This window comes from Pantherophis guttatus, chromosome 1, assembly GCF_059756535.1.
Source record: "Pantherophis guttatus breed Tessera chromosome 1, ASM5975653v1, whole genome shotgun sequence".
Taxonomy (NCBI): Eukaryota; Metazoa; Chordata; class Lepidosauria; order Squamata; family Colubridae; genus Pantherophis; species Pantherophis guttatus.
Window position 1 is genome coordinate 196,940,480 of NC_142063.1, and position 20,014 is coordinate 196,960,493.

General features: G+C 35.0%; 1 protein-coding gene across 4 annotated transcripts in view; it reads right to left on the reverse strand.

The window, feature by feature from the left end:
* MACROD2 (mono-ADP ribosylhydrolase 2) overlaps positions 1–20,014 on the reverse strand; it is a 1,140,895-nt gene that overhangs the window by 885,577 nt on the left and 235,304 nt on the right. For 3 of the 4 annotated variants that reach the window (XM_034432401.2, XM_034432402.2, XM_087882285.1), the window contains one exon: positions 13,986–14,102. The exons of the other annotated variant lie outside the window; for it this stretch is intronic. In XM_034432401.2, the coding sequence (XP_034288292.1) occupies positions 13,986–14,102 (117 nt within the window). The remainder of the gene's footprint in view (positions 1–13,985; positions 14,103–20,014) is intronic. 4 annotated transcript variants of the gene reach the window in all.

Consider the following 20,014-nt stretch of genomic DNA (forward strand, 5'->3'; position numbering starts at 1 on the left):
TTCAAATTATGAAACATAAAGTACCAAAGCCTTTTTTTTTCTTGATTGCTTGCTTCCTTGGTCTTTTCATGTACATTCTGGAAACAAAAAGATAGCTTACAAATCAATATTTTCATTTCATCACGAGCACTGTGCTTCTACAAATCACAATCTGGCATGGCACACCTGTGTCTAACGTGATTCTCTTAGTATTTAAGGCAATAAAGACATGCAGGTGGGACTGGATTAGTAATGGGTCAACAATAGAATCTTTCAATTACAGGTTTCTGGTTCAGTTTCAATTCAGGTAAGTAATTACAAAGTGCTTACCATTTGGCAGCCTATGTAAAATTAATTGATGGGTTCAATCCAGAGTTTAAATCGTAATTTCCCACTACACATTAAACTAACAGCATGGCTAGCATTAATTGGTGCCCATTGTTATGATTTTATAGACCAAATATTTAAAGAACATAAACAGTAAATTAAATTTTAATATTCCAAATCTTAACAGTAGAATAGCAAAAGCTTTATCAGATTGTTCACTTTCAAAGCAGAATATTTAAACTGCCTTATTTCTCCCAAAAGGGTGATAATACCAGGGAATTAATTTCTTCATTAAATATATCAATCATTAGTTATACTGCGCCACAAATTAGAATTTCTGTGGATTAATGTATTGTTTCCATCCACAGCATATTAAATGTGGTCCAGTCATCTAAATCATCTTTGCAGAAGGGTGATTAGAAAGACACTAAATTTATGTTTATATGAATATATTCAAATAAATGCATGATAAGCATAGCAAATCTGATATTGTGAGATGTTAGATGTAATGTTTTTTTTAAAAAAAAACAGGAACAGCAATTTAGATATCAAGAATTAAAAGTCCATTTGCAAAACAGCAGACAAATGTAGAACAAAATTGTTGATTTTCCTATTTCTCTTGCAAAATTGGGAAGTTGGGGAGAATCCTTCCCAATGTAGGCAAACTGGAGAGATTACATTTAAATCAGCTTTTTAATTTAATTAAATTATACAGGCATTGAAGGGTACATGTATAATGTATAATTAATTAAATTATACAGGCACTGAAGGGTACAATAGATTGAAAGGTTTCAAGACCCAAAAGATTTTTAGGCATGCCTTGTTTTGCTGCTTTTCATGCTAAGAGAGTATTAATAGAACCATAACTTGCTCTGCTTCAAGAACACAGGAAAGCTGAAAATTTATTTATCAGTTCACATATTGCTCAAAGTCATTATCCTTTATCATGATTTCTTGAATAATTATACACAAGTTCGCATATGACATTAAAACGCAATCATTTAGAGCAGGGGTGTCAAACTGGTGGCCTGTGGGCCGGATGCGTCATGCCCACCCCAGCTCCGCGAAGGGAAAAAACGTCATGACATATCACGTGATGGTAACGTGATGCCGTGAATTTGACCCCCGTGATTTAGAATATGGGTATTCAACCTTTAGACTTGCTTGGGCCATATTGAATAAAGAGAAATTGTCTTGGGCAACATATAACATATAAATGTAAATAAATCACATGATAATGTTAAAAGTTTCTGAACTTGTGGAGCTGCATTACTAGCTGTCCAAAGTTGCACGTGGCCTGTGAGCCAAGTTTTGGACACGTCTAATTTATATACTACCAGTTCTTAAGGTAGAAAATCTCCTTTCATTTTATTCCGAGAATAATAAACTCCAAGAAGCAGATTGGAAAGATAGAGGAATAGAGATTGGCACATCATCACTAGGCTAAATGTGAATTTGATAGATCTCATTAATCTTGACTAAATTTTAACAGCTTCCCCTAGTCTTGAGTTCTATATATGTTGGATTCCAACTCTCAGAATTTCAAGCCAATGAAGCTAAAGAGTTGGACTCTTTGTAAAATTGGAAAAGCAAGTAATTGAGAAGATTTAGATTGCAAAAGGGCATTTTAATTAACCATTTTTATTTCTATCAATTAGATGAGAATACAGTATATTTAGAAAAATAGCCATATGAACACTAGTCATTTGTGAAATAAATGGAATCATATTTTCATGTTTCCTCTGATACATTCCATGATATATTTGTACAAATTCAGTGCCCATTCCTCAAGGGCAAACGCCATATCACAAACCATTAATTAATTCTGCAGCTGTTAATAAGTCCCAGGTTAATTGCAAACACACAGATCACATTTCATATAAACACAGTGATTTTAATTGTACTGAATAACCAAGTCAGTTTCCAAAACTCTTTTATTATATTACTCGATGTTTTAGAATTGATTTCTGTTCACACATTCCAATTTATGTTGGATCTATTCTTATTGTGTACAAATAACTCAATCAACACATCCAGAAGTAGGCACAGAGCAGTTGTGTTTTGCCATGTGGTTACTTATTTTGCATCTTCAGTCATCCAGCACAGGGTGAGATATTTAACGGAAGATGAAAAGTATTATATATATTTTTTTTTTATTAATCAAGGCAGGGGAAAAAATGAAAATGATTTGATATGACTGATATTACATTCTTCAAGCAATCTAGATTGTAAAAAATCAAAATCCTTACCATTTGTTACATTTCTCTTTCATAAGGTCAGGCCTCAATGGAAAATTTATAGTGTATAATCTTTGAAATTCAAGCTAAAAAATTAAGAATTATAGAGCCAAGAATTTTCAATACCATATGACAACAAAAATATCCAACTATTTTGTTATTTTCATTCAGAGAAAACAGAGCATAAAATTTACCTAGACTTTGACTAAGTCTGACGTCTTCTAGCTTTAAAATGCTAAATGTTCTTTTTTTCCTAATTTTATCATCACAGAGATTTTAAACAGCTATATTTACCTAAGTTTTTAAACATTGTCAAGCGTAATATGGTAAAGGTTCCCACAAACCTATATAACAGTCTTAGTTCCTACTTAATACCTAATGCATCAAAATCACCTAAAACATTATTTCATTATCAACCTACAATTCTAAGGGGGGAAAAGCATCATATGGGAAGCACTGGAAGACAGGCCAGTTATTAGCACAAATTAAGCTACACATCTGTTTGCATGCTATTTGCAGTAAGCAATTGCAAATGTTACAAAATTAATCACTCATTGTTTTCTACCTTCCCTCTCCATCCCTCCTTTGAAAGAGGATTGTGAAAGCTTTACAGTAATGAGAAAGTCCATTCCATTGTATGCATGTGAGCCAGTGGTGGGTTGCCCCCGGTTCGCACCAGTTCTATAAAACCGGTAGTAAAACCAGCGGGAGGCTCCGCCCACTGACCCTGACATCATGAAAGCGCTTCTGTGCTTGAGCAGAAGAGCACACGCACACACACGCAGCCCCGTTGCGAACCGGTAGTAAAGGTAAGTAGAACCTACCCCTGATGTGAATCCAGGGTTACAATCCAAACAATAAAATTATGGTCACACAAATCTCTGAAAGTGAGCTCATTTGGCTAGGCAGTATCTAAAAACCAACACCATATTTCCATATACCTCAGCTTTCATTATACCCAGAGTTCTTCTCCTGCTCCTAAATTATTGCATATGCAGTCATGGAATAATGTATTGATCATTAATGTTAAAAAGGCTAGTAATATGGTTTTTAACATTTCATATTCTATATATATCCTACCAATCACGCTATCAAAGAATTTTGAGTCTTCTAAGATAAAAGCAAAGAATTAATTCCTCTCAAAAAAAATATTTTTTATATATTTTTCATTTGAAATTCCTTTTAAGGGAGGGATATTTACTGCTTTAACTGAAAAATAGTGAGCAACTGGAGCTAAACCATTGTTGACCCAGAGTAGCAGTCTTCCTATTCAGTCTAGTTTATGAAGTGTATCCTAATAATGAGAACTAATTAGCCCAAACTACTGAGCCAGTTGGTATAGTGGTCAAAGCATCAGACTTCTAGGGCCACCTGAGACACAACACTAGCAATGGCAAACCACTTACTAAAAAATCTTGCCAAGAAAACTGGAGGATAGTCACCAAGACTCCAGACTGATTCAAAAGCACCAAAAAAACTCAAAAAACCCCTAGCCCAAAACATTTTATTTTACTCTGGCTTCTAAGATTAAACTTTTTACATGCTGTTTTGCTCTGATATTTCAGGAAAAGTAATATGAGGTATCGGTTCTCTTTGCTTCACTGTACTTGCAGACTGTTAATTCTTCCCTGTCTCCATGCTGCTTATTCTATATTCCTCATATTTTGGGAGACAATTTATGGTCATAACTAGACTACTTCAGCATGTAAGAATGCTAATGCAAGCTGATATGCTTTAATCAATTAGTGAATAAAAAATGCATAATTATTCCCTACGTGGAATAAAAAAATCTGATATTTGTTTATTATCCTGCATATTCATTTTCTTCCTTTTTCTTTTTTCTCAGAGATGCAATGGTTCAGTGGTTTAAAACACAGTGGAGAAGATAAATACACTGGCAGTTCGAGTTCTATCACTGCATGACAGAGTGAGCTCCCATCACTAGCCCCAGCTCCTGCCAACCTAGCAGTTTGAAAGCATGTAAATGCAAGTAGATAAGCAGGTATCACTTTGGTGGGAAGATAACAGCATTCTGTGTTTCACCATATGCTTTGAGCTGCAACATGTCACTCTAGAGGCATGACCATGGAAATGCCTTTGGACAGTGCTAACTCAATGGTTTAAAGAAATGGAGATGAGCACGGCCCCCTAAAGTAAGCTATGATTAGTAGAGTAAAATCCGCAGGTTTTTACTTTTTTTCTGGCTCACTTCCTCTTTTTGAAACATCATAATTCAATCTTTTAAACACTAGCAGTCCCACATATTTCAAAAATCTTCAATTCCTCTTTGTACAGCTGGATGCCCAAGGTTTAATCTTTGGCATTTCCAGGTATAACTATAAAACTCCTGCCTGCCAGTCACTATTGATGATGCTGGACTAGATGAGAAAATGAAAGGCAGTTTTATATTTTTCTGTGACTGCTGAGTAACCTTTCGACAAACTGTATTCTGCAGATTTATTTAGTTGTAGTTTTTGAATACAATCATACTCCAAAATGATTCCCAGCAGTTTATGACATCCACATCAAAATACCCCCAAAAAGACATATATTACATTGACACTTACTGATAAAATTATCACCCCATTCCAGGATCTGAAGTCCAAGCAACAACTACACTTTAAAAGCTCTATGAAAGATCAGCAAAAAGGGTGCCTCCCAGCATCCCTGCACCTACCGTGCAGCAATGAGAAACATATGCAGAAAGGCCCATCCCTAAATCACAGAGTCTTTCTTGACAGATGTTGTCAGCAAGACCCAAATATAAATATCATCTGAATGTGATCTTGGTTTTCACCTGTTTACTGGGCTGGCATTCTAAATCTTCAGTGTGGCATATAGAAAGGCTGCTCAACACAGTCTTAGATTTACTCCTTTATCCTTCTGATGGTAATAATATTCCAGTGCCAATGCAGATGCACAGGTGCATTTCCCTTCAGGTGACACTTATTGGCTACAACCATGTTGTTGCTCTTGCACTGATAAGAAAGCAAGGTATCAGCTGCCTAAGGATACCAACTTTGATTTATACCTTTGCATATAAATTAAGTTTTAAGTCATGTTCTCGTTAAATATTTACAGAAGAGAAGCTCTAAAGGAAAAGATATATATTCCAGAAAAACTGACACCCTTTAGTGACATTAATTCAATAAGTCTTTTCAATAGAAACTGATGATAGAGATGGAAGCTGTCCAGTATCCTTAAGGATCACATTGTTCATATTCTCTCCCTTGGGATATTTCAGTAAAGCATTCAGAGCATCTTTAGAGCTGCAAATCAAGTCTCTTTAAAATTTCAACCCGTTTCAGTAAGGGGAAGCAATCAGTGCCTTCTCTCTCAGAAGAAGTGTTTATGCACAGTATTGATTGGGTAAGAATAATAATGAGCACTCTAAAACGATCATTCTCATATATTATCTGAGGAACTCTTATGATACCCTTGTAAGAAAGTGTTATCCCAATAACAGAATTGAACAGCTGAGTCTAGAAATTACTAAAATAGCAGCTAACACCTCTTAAGTGACTTCCAAGTGGGAGATCTGAACTGCTAACTTCCTCAGTTACGTGTCATATTCAGTTGTTAATTTTAATAAAATTAACCATATAAAATCAGCTGTATAATATATGCTTTTTCATAAAGGGGCAGAGGGTCACATACACAGGCATACAAACATATACATGCATCCAAAACAGATCTCTCTCTCTCCCTCCCTCCCTCCCTCTCTCTCTCTCTCTCTCTCTCTCTCTCTGTGAGATGTACATGCAAATGAACATCATATATAACTCCAACATTAGCAAGTGACTATATAGCAGTGTCTCCTTCAGAAAAATGTTTTCATGATTTTATATTAAAAGAAAAACATGCATAATTAAAAATACTTCATTGTCCCATATGTATTAAATGTACTGAATATATGTACTATCATTTTATTCAATTATAATATTCTAAGTAATCCAAAACAAACTTTAAAAAAACCTTGTTTTTTACTAATGGCTTCAAATCTAATTTTTAAAATAAAACCAGATTATTATGCATACACAGCAGAATACTTCCTAATCTCTGAAGAAAACTTTAATTAACCAGTTTGTTTATTTCCACTGTGAATGATGCCAATATAGCTTCTAAGTACTTGCATTACATCACGAATTACCTTGGAGAGCATAGTTACATTATCACATTGGATTGATCTACATTAAGTTTATCAGAAATGTGAGTTTATATCCAAGCAACATTTCCTAAAGGGCAGAGGCTACATTAATACATTTCCATAGTGTGCAATTTATTTCTCTACTTTAAAACAAATTCATGCTGTACTTCAAATGCAGGTTTTCCCAGGATGACTAAAATCACAAAAATCTAAAATAATTAAAATATATACTAAAATGTAGTAATTAAAATACTATATGGCAGAGGCCATATAGAAAGTTTAAGAACTGCAATGTGTTTTTAAAACTTAATATATTGATTTATTAGAATGCATGGAAGAATAAGTATTTCTTTGTCTAATGTAAAAAAAATAAAAATAAAAATAAAACCAGAGCCGGGCATACGGTACTTGGAGAGCATTCCAGATAGGGGCTACCATTGAAAAGGCCTGTTTTTGGATAGATGCTTACTACACCTCATCATGAATAGTGAATGAATGACTACATAGTGATAAGCTTAAAAACAAGATTAAGTGGACTACCATAGCAATTGTATCTAAATAATACTATAGCTGGAGAGGGAGAGAGAGAGAGAGGGAGGGGGGGGGAGAGAGAGAGAGAGAGATGGTATTCAGCATTCAAGGGTGCTGAATACCACTCAGTTAAGTAGATAAATCATTCACTAAGAGCATCTCTCTCTTGTCTAACCTAACCTTCTTTTTCTTTACCCTTAGTCAGCTCATTAACATGGCCAGGAACTGATTCAGCATTTCCACTGTCTTGCTGTATCTAAAGGAAAGAAGGACAGAGACAGAGCTACACATGGATGATATTTCACTTTGAATCTCCAAATGCCCTCTCTGAGTAGCTTCACATAGATGTTAAACAAAATGGGGAAAAGCAGATTCCTGAATATAATCTCAGCATTTTTCTATATGAACAACCCACCAGGGAGAAGTTAAGAGGCCCTCTGGTACAATCTTCAAGCAATAACTTGATCAGAACCACCACAAAATTGTTCCATCCATCCTCAGCACAGATAATCTTCCAGATGGGTGAAATGATGAATGGAATCAGGGCTGTCTTAACAGCATTATGGGCCCCGGGCAAAACAGTGTACTGGGGCCCCTACAACAACTACTCACAGGAATAAAAATGTAAATGCTTGATAAAATTAAACATATATTTATTTTATTGGCACTTCCAACAAGATCGGTGTTGAAACATTAAAAACATGCTGTGCAGCAACAACTAATCAACATGATAAACATTTGAACAATACACGAGGCTTGAAAAACACAATAATACTCAGAAAGCCATACAGTTGCTGTATTTATATGATACAAAGTGGATTTGAAGGGTTAACATACACAGATTAGTATGGGGCCCTATGCTCGTGGGGCCCACGGGCAAGTACACAACAGACCCATGCGTTAAGACAGTCCTGAATGGAATCACAAACTTAAGAGTCCATGAAAATTAACATGATTGTACTGACCATCTCTCTCTCGGGTGGGGTGAGGGAGGGGAAACTATAGCATGATCAATGCAGTTTCAGAACCAAAACCAGGACTAAAATTCATTGGTAAAGGTCTAAAAAATCAATTTTATCCAAGGTGTCTAGTTCTGATAAGCCATCACTTCCTTGAGCACTTTCCCCAAGAGAAGATCCTGGCTACAAGCATATAATTGTTCAAATCTTTTGTGTCCAATTATGTTCATCTTAAGAAAACTAGCATCTTCTGTATCTCAGATAAATAGATGGCCTAGTTTATTACATCCAGCAAGCCATGATGTGTAAGAATAGATCAAAATAAAATTAGCAGCATTAAATTCCTACTGTGATCATGAATCTTTAAGAAATGTTCTTAAGTTTGGTTTAGGACTTTATTCCATTAAATAAAGAAGACAAAGAAAACATAGTCTTATTCAGTAAATCTTCACAATAATCAAAGTAATCCTGTACTTTGAGGTCCCAAGTACATATGTGGGAGCTTGGAGAAAAAAAGAAGAGAAGCAGTTTTCAATGCTTTTGCTTAATTTTAGATTAATATTATGTTATGGTTTATCTCAGATGAAATTAAACTAAAAAAATAACTACCTACAAGAAAGGGATGGGACCAGAAAAGCTTCTTTATATCCTAAATTCTCTTTGGTAAAATTGTTAAGGAGGCACAACCAACTTTAATAGATTGAATTCATAAAGACAAGCAGAGCATAATATCTGGAAAGCATCATGACTATGAGACACTAAGGTCTAACCAAGGGTGAAATGCTCCCGGTTTGGACCAGTTCAGCTGAACCGGTAGCAATGGCGGCGTGAGGCTCTGCCCACCTGCCTGGTCTTGGTTACTTCCTGGTTTTAACCAGGAAGTAATCTGTTTTTTACCCTCTGCACATGCACAGAAGGATTTGCGCATGCGCAGAGGGTGGCGCGCATGGCATGTGCACTTCCAAACCGGTTGGGAAGGTAAGTAGATTCACCCCTGGGTCTAACCGTAACCTATCAATCTCTCATGGAAATTAATTATTATTTTTTCCCATGGACTTTCAAAGGACTATCTTTCTCAAGAGTGGAATAGTCTTCTACAAGTCTACAATTTCTTTGAAACTAAAAGTACAAAAGATGATGGCTTTCAATTATCCTATGACTTTATCGGAAATTTGTGTATATGTAGTTCAGGGGTTGTTAATTTGTGTGGCTGAGATTATTATGATTTTAATTTTATAAAAATTAAAAAAAACAAAAATTAAGTGCCGACAGATAGAAACTAGAACAGAGTGGATTTATAGCTGAATTGGAACAGACTCAAAATAAATTGATCCTATCTTCTCTATTGACAATCTTTCCTTAGGATGCTCAAACTAGTTTATATTCCCATCAGTTATCTCCTAGCCAACGGACTCCAATATATTATTTTGATCTTTAAAATTGGATTAATTGCTTCTTTATCAATCCCTGGACACCAACAAGATCATTAGAATATTTACGTATTCTGAAATCCAGTTCTAAGTTATTAATAACAACATACATAATTAGTATTTATAAGGAATGAAAGTGTATGTTAATGGATCACTAGCCACATATACCCAAACTGTTTATTATGTTTCTGAACTTCTTAGCCACAGCAGATCTCAAATCCCATCCTGGCAAAGATCCTGGAGCAGTCATGTAGTCTCTCAAAAGAAGGGCCTCAGACCCCAGATTCACTTGTACAGCCACTCAGTTAGTATAAACAGAAGCACATCAAATACAAAAAGTCTCAGTAACTTTGGGAAGAAAATTGTAACAAAACAAGCTCAATAGTTAGTAGGCTTTGCTGTCAGAACACATAAATTAGGATATGACAGTGATGGTGGTGTAACCTTCATTATAAAGGTCTCTGTTACAGAGCAACTTATTGCCAGAAAAATGTGTACTATGTGCAACCTTGTATACTTGACTATTTGTGTGCTTCAAATCTTAATGCCTGACAGATATCTTATATATTGGCTCTTTTTTACCTGAACCCTGACTTCTGCTCTCTTGCTCTCACCCAATGGAACTTAATGTAATATTTCTGAAACATCACATACTGCTTTGGTATTGATTTAGTGGCTACTTTTTCATGAATATCTCCTTGAATTACAGATGGATTGGTTCAATATCTAGTTGTAGCCCATGAGAGGACAGCTACCCATTTTTTTAAATAACCTATACCACCTATACTATACATTTAGCAAAATGCCAAGAGATTTAAAGATTATATAGAAAAGCAGGCTCCAGCTCCAGCAAATTTGTAGATTTGATCAGGCAGCAAATGACATTATCTAATACAGACCAAGGGATCACTATGACAGATCATAAAAGTAAACCATTGGGATCCTAATAAATTATCCTTCTAACCATCCTGGACTATGCCCAACCAATCTGTCTTATTTCCATAGAACTAATGTCCATAGGATGACAAATGATGAAAGGTACATGACAGTGTTTTGTGTCACAAATGCTGTGACCTACATACTGTATCAGATATTGTGACCAAATATGTAATAGTGCCATTTGTGTAATAACATCACTGTTATGTTACAGTTTGCTGTGGCTGCCTGATGAGTGTGAGAACATCCACAAGAAACCGCAGAACAAAAAAGGACTGGGTCAGAATGTGATTTTATTTAAAAAACGAAATTTTGCTCACAAAAATGAGGCAGGCTGTGGTCACCAATTAGATCAGAAACGAATTAAAAGTATCAATTAATTTTTGCCAAATGTTAGTATATTTTCTCACTTAAAAATTCTGTGTAAACAATGCTTCAACCTGCTACCTATACAATCCTGATATTACCTTCAGATGTCCTTCATTTATTATTCCACAATCAACCTGTTGTTGGTGCATCATTGCTTGTTTTCTGTTCATGACATTTCTTTCTAGTACCCAAAAATGAGGTGCCTCCAGATTACTACTAGTAATACTACTACACGGAATTCTTTCCCTTCTTCTGCTACCCAAATAATCTTTTAGGAAAGGCAGGGTTAAATCCTTCAAAAACTAAAGAAGCAAGAATTTGGTTGTCCTTAGTCTACCTTTCTTGATAGATCTAGTTAAGAAGTTGGACTCTGTTCCACTTTTTAAGACTTTGGGGAAAGCATTATCTGGTCATTCCTGACTAAAAAACTGATTGAGGCTCCACACAATCTCTAGTAATAATCTTCATGCCTTGTTTTTATCCAGTTGTGTACTTGGCTTCTCCCCTTCTGTTTTAATGTTTAACCATTCTATCCACTTCATTGAACAGACATAGGAAACCATTACTTTAGCTCTGTAGAGTCCCACACCCATTCCGCTTCCAAAGAAGGGAAAATCCATGAGTTTTTTAACTCCTCTTCCAAAATCTTTTCTGTCCTACAAGGCCATTTCAGCAATGAAGAATAGATAACAGAATGTACAGCCTTGCTCCCTTTCCTTCGCCCCAATCTCTTTCCTTTTGTATTCCATTTTTACTATCTTATTATAGATCATTATTAGCTGCTCTGGGAGCTTTTTATTTTAGAGGATACTTCAAAGAAACATGTGTAACGCCTAAAATTAATGGTTTCTTAAATAAAAGATGCAGGGCTTTGTGTATGCCCCTAGCTTATGCATCCCTATTTATATGACAGGCAACATAATTCAGATTCTCTGCAGGAGGCCAGAGAAGGGATGAAATGTTGGATAAGAGAAAAGACTATTGCAGACAAGTTTTACAAAACAACCTCCTTTTCTGGATGAGAAATAAGAACTTATTGTCCCAACGATCCTGGGTTTTGAAGATCCTGAGGGTTTCTTTTTCTAAGTGAATTAAGCTGCAAAAGGGTGCTGAACTTGAGAACAGCTAAGATATGAAAAGTTTTCAACTTTAGTAGGAAGGCAAACAATATTCTTATATTGAGATCTATAAGATGCCTATAATTTACCTATGTGAGCTGCTTTATGGCAGGAAGATAGCATGATTTGCCTCTTATTGGCACTTCCCATCAGTTCTCAGCTTTGAACTGTAGTTCCATTCCTTGGAAGAGGTTTCTGCTGAAACACAAGAGCCTCCTCCACCTATTGGGACAATTCAAGGTAGCCTTCAAAGTGAAACAGAGCAACATAACCTCCTTTTGATGAGAAGTTGGGGGCATGCATTCCTTCATGAAGCAGCTTTGTAAGGGATGGGATTACATAACTTTTTTTTTTATTATTGAAGCACAGCATCTTTTAAACTTTTGCACAGTTCTCATGAGATACAATGTTCATTCAATTGTACCCTGGGCCTTTTCCTGGACTGAAATTGATTTTACAGTACAGACAACCTGGAGTATTGAATAGATCAGATTTAATTTTGATTAAATGTTTGTCACATTTAATACATATAAATGTATTAAATTTTGATTAAAAGCATAGAACAGAAATTTGCAACCTCTGTAACACAGCAGCACACCTCACAATTTTGAACTGTATGGAAATGACCCTGAATATCCAAATCATTCAGCGAGTTTTACAGTATAAAATACAGCCTGCATTCTAATAACTGTTATTATGCAGCCAAGCTGCATATTATTGTTTCAGTGTTAACTTTCCCAAGAATGGTTCCACTATTATGTAACGTGGAAAAGAAGATAACCATCTCTTCATTTACATATAATGGGACTGTTGTCAGTTCAAGGTTTTGAAGTGAGAAAAATGTATTCTAATATTGAAAGCAGCAATGCTTAGGTGTGACAAAGTCCTCATAGTATTTGCCAATCAATCTACACCCAAGAGCTGAAACAACATAAATCACTTTAATCTTTTTCACTTAAAATGAATTTGCTCCCAAGGAATCTGTATCAGGTCAGAAGAGTGTATTGCTCTGTCCTCAGCCCAGCTGGATTCAATCATAGGGACTTTTGCATTCAGAAGGAATGACCACATCAATAAAGGCATTATTTGAAGGCAGAATGAGAAGATAACACACAGTAGTACATAATACATCAACGGGGAGGGGGAGACCTCCACAAATATTAAAGAATATAAGACACTAACAAAAATTTAATAAGAACAAAGAAAGACCTTATGCTACTTCTTCCTGTCACGACAACAGGCAGACCCCTTTGAAATCAGCAAATATACAGCACCATCTTGGATCTTTCTGAACAACTTATACAGACTCCAAAGTGGAATTAATCACACCTGTTTTCAATGACCTCATCTCCTTCGATTTGGCCAAGGCCAAACAGAATAATGTTTCAACTACACTAGCCAAAGAGGCGGCCATCTAAAGATTAAGGAGCACTGAAGATGAGAAACACCAATCTACATAGATGTTCCGTAATAAGGACAGGATAAAATAGAATATAACCTTTTAATAACTAAAATAAATCCTTGGTTAATTCTGTATGACATTACATGGGAATATAAAGTTTTATGTGCAATACATCTAAGTTAAAATAATACATTTCAACTATCCTCCTGGCCAATCTTCTGTAGTGACCATCACTACAGCCATGCAGTCAAAATTAAAGTGTTTATTCTCTTAAAATGCTAGAAGGCTTTTTCCTAGGCAGAAATCTGTGACCCATCCTACTTCCCAAAGTAAGCAGGATGTATCCAATTATTTAGCAGAAAATAAGTCTTTAAAATATCTCAATTTCCTAAAGGACAAAAGTCATCATAAACCACACTTAATTTTGCTAATTTCATTAATGCTTCATTACATTAGTTTGTTGAAAATTCAATATAAATATATAGATGTAAATATAGATATATAATTTCACCTGATTTTTTTTTAAAAAAGTATGAAATAGCTTACTCACATTTTGCTGGTAGGTCATAACCACAAGTGATTTTGGCTTGTCCGGTTTCACAGCCGCTCAGACTGCGACATTCAGCAACTAGACAAGGACCAGCAGCTCTATGTATACATCCATCCACTAAACAAAAGAAAACATTTTTCAATTAAACGAACTTTTTCACTGCTTTCACAAGAATGAGGCAGAACAAAATCAGCTTCCAACAACTGTAATAATAATTAGGTGTGTTTCTAAATCCAAGCCTGTTTGGGGAAAGACAGGGGAAATGTTTAATTTGAGAGTTGTCTTTCATTTACTTATTCTGAAAATAGGAGAAAAGGTTTTGCCTTTTGTTTGAAGTTCTGACAAAATTATAGCCAAAAAGCCTACCAGGATCTATCTCAGGGGTGAAATGCTCCCGGTTCAGACCGTATTGCCCGATCCGGTAGCGATGGCGATGGGTGGTTCAGAGACCCGGTAGCAAAAATCCCTCCCTACCCCCATGCCCAGCTGAGCCACGCAATCATCAAAGGCTTTTTATTCTATTTTTAAAAGCATTTTTTCTACAAACTCTTTGGCCGAAAAATGCTTTTAAAATTAAAAAGCCTCTGCTGATCAGGCAAGTCAGCTGGGATGGTCAGAGGCTTAAAAAAAAGAAAAGCCTCTGCCGATCAGGCAAATCAGCTGGGATTGTCAGAGGCTTTTAAAAGCATTTTTTTACAACCTCTTCAGCCAAAGAGGTTGTAGAAAAAATGTTTTTAAAAGTTTAAAAAAAAAAGTTGGTCATGCTCACTCAGTCATATTACCCCAAGCCACGCCCATCGAACCGGTAGTAACAAATTTTACATTTCACCACTGATCTATCTGTTATGGATTAATGCAATAGGAACGACTCTCTGATGTAAAGATATTCTGCTGGGCCAGGGGAAGAATGGTTGACCAAGCTAAGACTTTTTCTCCTATTCAAGAAAGGGGAAAAGATAAAAGCTTTCAAATTTCATTTTAAATAGCAGTACATCCTTGATAACAGTGAAAGTTGATAGAGAGTCCCAAATATGGTCCAAAATGCATACAATGTACCCAACGACAGACTTTATTTGCAAGGTATGGATATACACATGCTCAGAAAAATATATACAAAAAACCCCCACCCCACTCACATTACATTTCTCTCATGTTAATGTGACTGGTTATTAACCTATCTAGTTACCAAGTGAAAAGAAAATTGTGTTTGTTATTATTAAAAACCCAATCTGAAGATTAAAGTTTGATTCAATATTACTTTGTGGATCTATCTAATCCCTTTGGGTTAGTGGGTAGAATATTAAATGTTTGAATTAAATAAATAAAAACATTCCTCTAAATTACCTGATACTTGCCGCATCATAAAATCTTTTATATAAAACAATGTGACTGCCACATTATTTCTTTATTTCTGCAATATTCTAAACATTTAATAATTTAAATTATAACATTTTCAACTGTAGTATCAACAAAAAATTATTGGAAAATTCCTAGTGCTCACTGTCATTGAAAGAAACAGCAGAAGGGAAGAGAAATTTAACCTATTAGTAAGAAATAGGAGAAATCTTTTTCCCCAATTAGAGATGCAATATCAATTAAAATAAATATCTAAAACCAATAAAAATAACTGCAAATATTGCTAGTCACTACACTAATGGCAATGTTACAATTTATTACAAAAATACTGTAGTCACCATATGTTTCTTTCATATGTTGAAATTACAGAAAGGGACAAAAAGTAATAGAATATGGTGTGATCCAAATTTAATCTCTAATACTACAAATATTTACGTAAACAAAGAAAATCACAATATATCTTGTGGACTCTCACATTGAGTTTGTAATTCTGAGCTGCTACATCCATCCAATAAATCTATTTCAGACTGGATCCATGTAACAGAGTTGGGACTAATTGGTTTACTCCTTTTATCTCCTTAAATCTTGCATTTCCTATAGCATACTGAGACAAGAAAATACTGAGATTTATCTCTTTGGACAAAAGCCCTTTTAAAACATTGGAGTCAAATCATGACATTTCTATCTCAGTCTTTATAAGGTAAGGCAACTACCATTTTCCCATTCAACAAGGATTTCCAACCAGTTGACTTAATTAACTGAAGCCTTCCATTCATTTAAAAATAATTGTTTTGGACTCTGTAAAATTGACATTTTCTTTTCCTACTACTGGTAGCCTTATGACCAGTGAAATAGCTAAATTAATGACATATGTGTTTGATCTGGTCTAGATATAGGAACCAAGTAGGAATATGTAAATCAAACTGGAAATTATCTATAGCAGGGGTGTCAAACTCATGTCGTCACAGCTAAACCGGGCATGGGCATGGCCAGTCTGTGACACAGCTGGCCCATGGGCTGGGAGTTTGACAGCCTCTGTAGTAATTTTCCGACCATTTTCACCACACATATTGTGAATGCTAGTTTTTCTTCCTTTAAGACTTCAGCCACAAAAAGGCCAGATGAATGTAGAAATAATAATAAGATTAGAAAAAGGAATCCTGTTGATTCTGTAAAGTGCATTGTATTATAAGTAATCAACATTTTTAAATTTAACTTAAAGGAGTGTATGATATGAAATAGCATAAAGCTAGAGTTCACATTCCCACATTTAAATAGCAAATCAAAATCAAGTCACAATCAGGTTACTCATTACTGCAAGTTATTCAGAAGATTATTATTTCTTTTTATAAGTTTTCTGTTGCTCCAGTTAAATGAAAGGATTACAACATGCATAGTAAATATGCCACTTTACAATATGTAAAGTTAAGAAACCCTTGTATTAAATCAATGCTTCTATATATCACTGTTACTGAGCTGAGGTAGAGGGAACACTTTTTCTTATTTTTTTCTATCTTTTATTAACTTTGGGATGAATGTACAGTTTACAAAATTATGTCCCCTGGGCCACAACAGTCAGAAGCAACCAAATAACAAACAGTATAATAAAATCGCAAGAATGCATTAAAATCACATTAATATTATAAATAATTATAAGCAGCTTGTTCTCATGGCATATTCAAGGCTTACATACAAAGCCCTTTTCACAGCATGTTGAAATTGGCCAAGGAAAAGAGCCAACCAACTCATATTATATAAGATGCCTTTTACTAACTTCTGAAAGAATACACTTTTCTGGGCTGAATCTTGCTTGGTGAAGGTTAGCTATGAGCCAAGCTATTCTTGATTCCAAACACTGATTCAGCATACCCACAGGACATCCAGAGTTAGTATGTAGGTTGGCAATATCAAATCTCCCTAAGTAGTTGTCTCTGATTGTTAAAGGATAAAGAGAAGAACATTGCCCTTCAAGTAACTACTGTGGAATTATCATTTATGTACCTCTGGTAAAAAAACAAGTTAAATTATTAACTCCATAAACTGCAGTATTAAATTGACTCAGATGACACTTACTGAGTCAAGTGCTAGAAATAACTTTTCTTGCTATAGGACAAAACTTGAAAGTCTTGTGAAAAAGGTGTTTGCCCCCAAAATTATAACATGAGTCATCAAATATTTCACATTCATTGGGGAGCTTTTATCATGTGCTATGAATATGAATATTTAAACAAAGGGAACAATTCTTCTATTGTAGACTCACACTTTATTACCGAAGACAGTTTAGTAAATACTGTGCTAGATTTTCTGGAAGGAACTGAGAAATAGTTGATGGGATAAAAAAGGACATTAGTGGATAGCTAAAAACAGCATTTTAAATGTAAAATCAGATTTTAATGTTGACCATGCACATGTAAACTGGGTCCATCAATCTGTATAAAATAATCTACATAAACAAAATCCTCATCTTCTGTAAGAAAATAGTGTGTCATTCTTTTGTATGTAATTCTGTTAAGCATATTATCAATGATTTCACCATACATATGCAAAACGTAATTTTGACACTTCATACTTTTTCTAAATTTATATTCAAAAGAAAAAAGAGAATATTTTTAAAAACTTAATAAATTTTCTAGTTGCACAAATTCTACACTACCAGAAGGCTGTCTCTAATTCCAACATCACTCGAAAGTTGCAAAACTGAGGAGTTATCACGTTTTAATTAGCATGGATACGTGTCCAAGGTAAATCAAGTCTCTTCTAAAATTGAAAGACAACACAGAGTGCAAGATGACAAAACACATAATAGAAAAATGTATATCTTAATTTGCAACAATGTGCTAACAAAAGATTAAAAACCTGGGGGAAAGTCACATTATTAGTGAAATATAATAAATATATTTATCAAGAAATCTCCATAAGAAGGTGGATAACATGGCTAATTCTTATTTATATGCTTCAGAATTGCTTCTGATCACAATTCCCGAACATTGGTGTATGATTTCCTGCTGTGATTTCTAAGGCATACGAGAAGCATACGAAAATTATAGCATGAGCCAAAATGTACTGATGTGCACAATGCTGGACACTTCTAGGTTTGGCCACATTGCACTTCCGGTAGGCAACCTGCAGTGGCTCCCAGTTTTCTTCCAGGTGAAATTTAAGATGCTGGCTATCATCTTGAAAGTCCTACATAGTATGGCACCAGGTTATATACTGGACCACCTATCACAGAGATGATTTACCTGCCCTACCAGATCAGATAGGATAAGCACACTCCAGGTTCCTTCCCTGAAATGTCCAGTGGAATCTCAGAGACATGACTTTTCCATGGCTTCCCCCTGCCCTGTGGAACACCCTCCAGCAAAAGCAGGGCCCAGCTTTCCAGAAAGCCATTCTAACTTTTCATCCAGATGCTGGAGTCAAGTGGGGTGGAGGTTATGTTTGGTCATGTTTTACAGTTTTATGTTTTTTTAATAGTTTAGCATTTTTATTGTTGTGTGAGCTGCTATTAGCTGTATTTTAAGATGGCAGCCACACATATATTTTACATAAATAAACTACCTAGCAGCTTAAAATGTATTAATGAGAAGCATCATTGAAACTAATTAAACATTTCATCGCCATGATTAAAAGTGCTGTTAATTGTGGTGGAACATATGGTAACTAAATTTGAATATTAGCCTTGAATTCTAGGACCAACTTATTTAGAAATATAGTGCTTATATAATTTCAAAACAAAATATTATTTATCCTCTGTCACAGATAATAGGACATTCTGTTGAAGTCTTACAGAATTTATTCTTTTATCATTTACATAGCACACTGATTATGTCACACAGCAAGAGTTTATATATAATATAAATATAGGGAGGTGATTTCTTCTTTTACTGATGATGCTCATCTTGCAGATATTGGTGAGGGGCTTCTCCTTACAGGATTTACTCTTTCAGAAACAGTTTCAAAAATTAGATTCAGTTCAGGCTGCTGGTGGATGCCCATTAAATCATTGTGACCCATTAGCATTGCTTTTAATCAACAACTCTATACATGGTATGCAATCCTCTCATGTTAATTAAAACATCCCAGTTCCTAAAAAAGAAAGCTTTCTGCTGTTGTGTTTACCTACATAAAGAAACCAAAGAGCAGAATACATTACTATATAACAAATTTACATTGAAATATTGTTTTCCATTTATGCCCAAATTGTAAGATAATTCTTGAACTACATTATAGAAATTATAATTAGCATCAGTATGTAGAGTACAGACATGTATTACAAATGCAGTTTGTATGGGACATGTACCATATTTTGCTGCCATAGTTCAAAGTTCATTTCAATGACTTCTAAAATAACTTCTGTAACATATCACTGAATGGATGGAAGGGATTGCAGAGAATCAAGTTGAAAGTTGCTGATTTAGCAATGGGAAGTCCCCAGTCTAGCTCTGTTATTAAACCTGTCAGAAACTGAGAATCTAATTTTATTATGCTTTAAGAACACATGTAGGTTTTTTTTTGTAGCTTTGTTAGTCTTCAGGAAGCCTAGCCTATATTTGCGGCATTACAAGATTCTTTCATGTTACTAAACTGTTTATTGCCAGGAAGGGGAACTAAGATTTCCCTCCTAAAATTACATAATATCTACCTAAATTATGAAAGATATGGAATCAATT